This window comes from Cynoglossus semilaevis, unplaced genomic scaffold (assembly GCF_000523025.1).
Source record: "Cynoglossus semilaevis isolate Cse_v1.0 unplaced genomic scaffold, Cse_v1.0 scaffold261, whole genome shotgun sequence".
Lineage (NCBI taxonomy): Eukaryota > Metazoa > Chordata > Actinopteri > Pleuronectiformes > Cynoglossidae > Cynoglossus > Cynoglossus semilaevis.
This window is the reverse complement of record NW_007585133.1, coordinates 82,430-89,776: the sequence shown is the minus strand read 5'-3', so window position 1 is coordinate 89,776 and position 7,347 is coordinate 82,430. Positions and strand designations below refer to the sequence as shown.

At 38.6% G+C, this 7,347-nt stretch overlaps 1 protein-coding gene across 4 annotated transcripts in view; it reads right to left on the bottom strand.

Annotated features, from left to right (window-relative positions):
* LOC103398856 (EGF-like repeat and discoidin I-like domain-containing protein 3) overlaps nucleotides 1–7,347 on the bottom strand; it is a 116,925-nt gene that overhangs the window by 29,970 nt on the left and 79,608 nt on the right. For all 4 annotated transcript variants that reach the window (XM_017030947.2, XM_008337605.3, XM_008337604.3 and 1 more), the window contains 3 exons: nucleotides 5,145–5,300; nucleotides 3,707–3,851; nucleotides 3,432–3,616 (listed from right to left, as the gene is read on the bottom strand). In XM_017030947.2, the coding sequence (XP_016886436.1) occupies nucleotides 3,432–3,616; nucleotides 3,707–3,851; nucleotides 5,145–5,300 (486 nt within the window). The remainder of the gene's footprint in view (nucleotides 1–3,431; nucleotides 3,617–3,706; nucleotides 3,852–5,144; nucleotides 5,301–7,347) is intronic.

The window sequence follows — 7,347 nt, the reverse complement described above, 5'->3', positions numbered from 1 at the left end:
ATACAAGCGGCTGAAATGAGCTTTCTCCGCAGGGTGGCAGAGCGCTCCCTTAGAGATAGGGTGAGGAGCTCTGTCACACAAGAGGAGCTCAAAGTAGAGCCGCTGCTCCTCCACATCGAGAGGAGTCAGCTGAGGTGGCTTGGGCATTTACATCGCATGCCCCCCGGACGCCTTCCTCGGGAGGTGCTCGGGTGCCGTCCCTCTGGGAGGAGACCTAGGGGAAGACCTCGGACACGCTGGAGTGACTATGTTGCTCGGCTGGCCTGGGAACGCCTTGGGGTCCCTCCAGAAGAGATGGAGGAAGTGTCGAGGGAGAGAGAAGTCTGGGTATCCCTGCTCAGGCTGTTGCCCCCATGACCCGGCCCCAGATAAGCGGTTGATGATGGATGGATGGATGGATGTTATCATTTCCCATTGCTTGATTTTTATTCATCACTGACACTGATTTTAGAGTTCATCAAACCTGGGCCCCAGTGCACTATTTATAGAAGTGCTACTATCTGTCTTTTTCAAGTTTTCACACAAAGGTTTTATCTCACTCTGCCTCATCAGAGGCTTGGGTGATTATCAGAGTGCTGCAGCCCCATGCTGCACATATTAATCTCTTTAAGGAGATAATTGGGTGTCAAAACTTTGCAGATAGAGGATAACAAATGGACTGTTAGACTGGAGTTGCTTCCACAGCCTGTTTTTCTAAACCTTGCCGGGCCAAAAACAAATCCATAAAGTTGCAAATGAAGTGATGAATGATCGGTGTCTACACAAAGCCATGTACAGCATAAAACCACACCCTCATTTGAACGGTTGTATGTTGAGATGCTAATAATTATATTGTCAGTGCCTTAATAAGCAGTGTATTGGAAGGCATGGAGATGTACCGAGTCTGTGGGCTTCATGGTAATGAACTAAAGGGCATGAACCCAAATCGTTGAGGGTGTGTCACCATTCACTTCTGCTAAATTAACCGCAATAAACAGCTTTGGAATTAGGTTCTGGGTTCATAAACAGTTATTCCAATTTATTTAAAGATAAAGAGCATGTTATATGAGGTACCAGAGTAGCTCTGCCTCCAGGCGCTTCGACAGAGTTGCTGTCAAACCATAGGCTTCAGCAGGTCACACTCACGTCTTGTAAACCTTCCCCGTCACTATTGCTCTGATCTTCCTGTCACACATCAGTCCAGCACTGGATGTCTTGTCACTCTGCACTAACCACCCGCCTCAATTCTAAGCATCTCTAAAACTGCAGGGCTTTGTCAGAGTGACCCAGTCACTTTCCACCATTCAACCTCATCATAGCTGCTCTCACTGTTCCTAACTGTTCCTCCCGCACGTCACAATTCTCCACCTTTCTTTCTGTTGTTCTCCTGTCTCTCAGCTCCTAAAATTATCCTTTGACATTAGTTCCTAGAAATGCATTTATATTTTCAACAAGATTAATTTATTGAACATTTCCTTTATTGCCTTTACCTGCTGCATCACCAGCTCTATTTTTCATTACCTTTAATTTAACAATTAACACTGTAAGTAGCACTCTACTTCATTTCTGTCCATATTTTTAATCACTTCAATAGAAGAAAAACTATAAATTCATACTAACAAAAAATTCTAAAAATCTGCCCGACCACTTTGAAAATAAACTACATGACATAAAGTACTTGTGTAAATGTGTACACTTTCTGTTTGCTACCTGATAAATTTGACAAAGATTAGGCACAATTTTCAATTATTTGTATTTTTTTTTTGCTCTTTGTGCCTATATATGGAACATAAAATATGGCCAATGTATAATCAAACACACAAAGATCAATGACATCTGTGTGGTCTACATTTGCTGGCTGTCAACCATTTCTATCTTGCAGAGCACTTTTCTTGATTGAAAGGAAAACTTCATTTGTCATTAAGGCTCATGAATTCTATTAATCTCAAACGTGTGTCAAATGTCTTTCACTGATACCACTGAAAATCAAATAATTCCCCAAGCTCTGGGGAGGACAGCCATTGTAGGTGTTCACCAGTGTGGACTAAAAATATATATTTTTTATTATAGGGTCAAGTGACTGCGTGTGTTCGGTGACAACGTTATGTGGTCGACAGTGCATTACGTTAGGCTGATATGAAATGAATGTCAGCAGTGGAAGCTGAGTCTGTGTAGCGTCTTCTTTTTTCTCTTGGCACAGCATGTAATGTGAGACCACAATTTTCCCTTTAACCACAGCCATTTGTTTTGCTCAGCTGTGCTTTCTGGCTGTGATGTGGTCTGGATACATTTCTGTGCTTTTTGAACTTTTTTCTGTTCAGCTAAAAGCTTTTTTTAGAAGTAAAGGAATACTGCCTTTACTCCTTATGAAAAAAAAAATCTTTTAGTGTAATAAAAATAAATATATCAAATAAAGCAGGGATTTATATAAAAATCAGAAAAAAAAATTAATAATAAACAATAATAATAATAAATAATAATATAATATTATATAAATAATATAGTATAAATAAAGAATAGTAATAAATAATTTAAAAAAAAGATCTTTTTAAAAAAAAATTAATGGTGCAGTGGCAGACTGGTACTTAAGGAAGCAAACTTGAGTCTGGAAGGTCGCAGGTTTGAATCCACCGCACGCTCAGTGGGACCTGGGTTCCCACTGAGGTAGACTGAGCATGGCACTCAGCTTGAGCTGCCCTGTGATGTGGTGATGGAATAAGTGTGAAGTTGTGTGCTGTGCATCAGTGACAATAATTAACTTTTGCTATTAATTCCATCAAGGATATGAGGCAGTTTTGTCTGTTAGTGTCTCCCACTCTGAAAACATGACCGACTCTTGTCATTGACCAAATCACACCAGGACAAAAGTGAGAGTAAACATGAATAAGGTCCGACTGAGCATTGAAAACTCTCCGAACTTTTATTCATCTCACAAAAAGAAGGACCAGCATGTAGAGACATGTCCTGACCCTTTCAGAGGATACTTTCAGCCATCAGTTACTGTAATGGAAACAAATGCATTGGCTAGACACACAGAGATACAGAGACTGGGTTGCTACCAAAGATAGAGCCACTAAATGCTGTCAACAAAGGCTGGTGTGTGGGTGTTGAAGTAAAAAAACAAAGAGAGGCAATGAAAAGAGAGAGATGAGTACCTAGTACTGATTCATTAAAAGATGCAGGATTTTAATGCAGGATGTGTTTTCATTCATAACTTAGCCTGCAACCATTATTAAAATGTCAATGAAATGTAAATGAATACACTCACATGTAAGTCCGTACACACACACTATCAATTACTATTCCAGGGAGGAGCAGGATAATCCTTGGAGTAAAAGTCTGTTCTGTTGCGTTCATAAGCCTGACTTGTCTTTTGTTCTTTTATGTGCTAATTCCCCATCAGAATGTTAGGTTTAAAGTAACCACAATAGAATGAATATAGAGTGCATTACCTGTAGCCACTGTGATTGGTCACTGTGTCCTGCTGTCCAAGCATTGACCTTGCCTTGTTTGTCCAAGCGGGCCTTCCCAGGTTCCCAGGTGAACATGTCCATGTTGAGTGTCCTGAAGATACTGGAGGCAGTGACCTGGTAGTCCTGGATGTGACCTGACTTCATCCCCAGGGGCTCAGAACAACCTGAGAACAACAATAAAGTCAGAAAAGCTCTAAAATAACTGGAATAACAACAACAACTGTGCAATAACTCTGTGAATAAGCCAAACTCACCTGTTAGCTCGCAACCCAGCAGCTCCATGCGTAAGGTGCAGTGCCTCCTGCACACTTGTGGGTAAATGCGCACGTATTGTGCTTCAATAGGTGGGGTGAAGGAGTTGGATGATGGAGTGTTGTTATCCACATTGCCTCTGAAAATCTGGTGAAGGAGATGAAATAACAGCAGATTTGTTTGCTCTGTCGAAACATAGCGGTGTATCTGGAGCCGTCTCTAGTGTCTACTCTGTAGTCAACAAATTGCAGTCACTCAGGGTCAATGAGATAGAATTACAGGGAAAACTAGACAATTTCCTGCACCATTTGAGCCTGTAATTCATAAGAGTGGTGTTGTGTTTGAATTAGTGCTACAGTTATACTGGAAGTGTTTTGTCCCAGTGACCTAACAAAGACCAACAGAGAGCATCTGACTAGAGCAACGGATGCACTGCATATAAGGTGTTCAGAAAGTTGGAGGCAGATGGAAAAAAATAAAGTAGAAGAGAGAGAGAGAGCAGTGTGAATAAGATGTCAATGAATGACTCCTGTTCAGCTTTTATGGTTTAGGGAACCAGAAGCTGATGCAGTTGATTGTCATAATAATTAGTATTGTTATTACTGTTGTATATTATTAGCCTGTGAGTTGCAACCATATACTTAATAAGGAAGGAAAGGAAAGAAAGGAAATGGCGCCTCCTGTGGCAGTCTCACACTATAACACAATTATGTTATTATTATTATTATTATTATTATTATTATTATTATTATTATTATTATTATTATTATTATTATTATTATTATTATTATTATTGATGGGAACAAAAGGGGAGCTCATAGTTTGCAACTACTTTTTTTGGATTCTTGTTTCCCTCTCCAGAGGTGTAAGCAAAATTGTTAACATTAGGTAAATACAGGCACTAACTTTTTGTGTTTCTATGCGTAAACATTGTTTGATTTAGAATAATTAAGTGTTAGCTTCCACCTGTTTAACAGTGGACCAAGGAAGACTTACAATACAGTTAGTCTATATATATAAAAAAAAAAACTGAGCAGAAGTTTGAAAGTCAGAGCTGTTTGGAGCACAGCCAAATGAAAAACAGCCGTGGTTTGCTGTCACGAATGATAGAACACCTTGTCGCCTATTTGGTGGCTGTTCATTCCCAAATAGTATAAAAATTCAATCTTGCAGTCATAAAAGTTAAGGGGGCAACTGGATGGGCCTGGTGTGTAGGAGCTAATTAAAAAGCCATCTCATCACGTCCTCCATCCTGTCCTTGACTGAGTGCCTTGTCTCCAGTCACCGTTTGTGCAAGTGTACAAGTAAGTGTGTGTCTTTGTCAGTGCACTACACACGAGCTGCTAAAGAGGTTTAGCGTTAGGGAGATGACATTCGGTTTGCCTGACTGTGTTCCCCAGTGTGTGTGTGTGTGCGTGTGTGTGTGTGTGTTTGTCTCACCATGTCCTCATCTTTGCCTTTGACTTTGTATGTTCTCCAGGTTTTCCCGTCATCACTGTGGGCTACTTTGTAAGACTTGATGTACTCTGGGCTGCCGATACGCTTGGCACCCTGGGTAATTAGGCCGGTGACTCTCATTCTCCTCTGCAGATTTATCTGTGGGGTATAGAAAAAAAATCTAAATACATTCATCTTTATACACAATGACCTTGCACACCTGTGTGAGGAAGTGTTTTTATGTAAGGTGACAATCCTCTCCCTCGTCTCCTGCCTGTCAGGACCATCCATCGTATTCAGACAGATTGTGATCATTTAAAACATTAAATCAATTCTGCTGCTCCACATCCATTCTGTCAGTCCTGTGCAGACTGTCAATATAGTGCCAATAGTAGTTGTCAAGAGGAAGAGAAAATAAACCAAAGCCAGAAAGGCAATGACTCTTGTTTAACAAAAAATTCAAAAGCACTGTAAGGTTTAATTTGATTTCTATTGTGCAGATGAAAGTAAGACTTGATCAGGTCTATTTTCAAATGAATAGAATCATTCAGTATAAATTCCTTGGATCTTTGAAGATTTTACTGAATGGTAAGAATTATTTGCCATCATGCATTTAGACATCTTTGTGTTCCGTTGACAGATTATTCACTTGTTAAATTGAGTACAAGGAGTCAACACCAATACTCGGTTGCTTTCACTTACGTGGGAATATTCAAACTTTTGAACACACATGGTCAAGCAACATGCCCAGATAATTATACATTAGTACCTTCTGAGCCACAGCATAGCATAGCACCCACTCCACCGATTTTCTCATTCACAGGATTTCTCTGCTCAGTTTCCTCTATAGAAAAAGACAGTTCTAACACTAATTAAAAGCACTGTCAGTAAAAAGGCCAATGACTGGGTAATTGGGATGATTCTTGCCATTTTTAATTATCACCCAGAAATTGCACCTCTGTCACTTCAGCTCTAATGGTGATTCATGTGTATGTTTGACTGATGTACAGATGGGAACATTTAGTGTCAGCAGACATTTGTCTATCAGGTATAGGTGTCAATGTAAAGGAAGAAAGGACTCTGACCTCAATGTGATGTCAGTAAGAAGATATCAACACAACATATTATTATAATTTTTTAGCAATTAGTACTTAAGAAGTTATGTAATCTTAAGCATTTTCCCCTTATTTTCATGCTCATTTTCATGCTCATATGTCATATAATAACTAATATAAATTATAACTAATAATATACATAGTGATGGATTATGTGACCTTAGCTGCACAACCAGGAAAGCAGTTTTATGCCATATAAACTGGAAAAATGATAAAAATAGAACAAACTAAAAGTTTGGTGCAAGGCCTCACCTTTTCATGCTTCCTCTATTTTGAGCAATTTTATTTATATTGTTTTGCCATACAGTGATGTTATTTGAATGCACAAACTTTTACATCAAACTATTTTTGCTCTGGAGTTCCTCTTAAGAATGAATCGTTATAGAAAAATATTCAGCGGTAACCTTTGACAGCATTTTGTATTAGCATACATAGTGCTGCAAGAATACAGAGCATTTACACTTGTTCTTAATTTACTTAAGCACAGTGCACAAACGTACAAACATGTTTTCAGTTTCATCCTCTAAAATTACATTAACATTCAGAGGAAAAACAAATGAAACACTGTTACTATTCTTAGCATTTACATTCTATCAGATTTAAAGGCTGCTACACCAAGGAATCCGTGTCAGAAGCTATTTGGTTTGTGACAACTTTCCTTGTTACTGTCCTGTGGCACCGTGGGGAAAATAGTACAACAATCAGATGCACATTTAAAGAGCTTTGGATTGGACAGTGACAAATTTTTTATTTTTGTAGATTATTTATTTATATATGCATGTGTTATATAGTCAAACCTAAACTTTAAGCTCTACAGACTGATTTTATCCACAGTCACATGTATAATGAATGTGCCTGACACACCAAGTTACACCAAGGTACAAATGAAAAGAAATTGTTGGGGAAACTATTAGAAAGAGTAGAGTTCTGTCTTTAATTTTAATCCCAATTTTACAGCTAAAGAAACAAAAAGAAATGTTAGAATATAACATAACAAATTTAAAAATTAAAAGAAAAAAAAATAGTGCTATAAGACTAGGAGTGCTATGGGGCCAAAAAAAAAAAGAAATCACAATAATTATTTTTGTTGA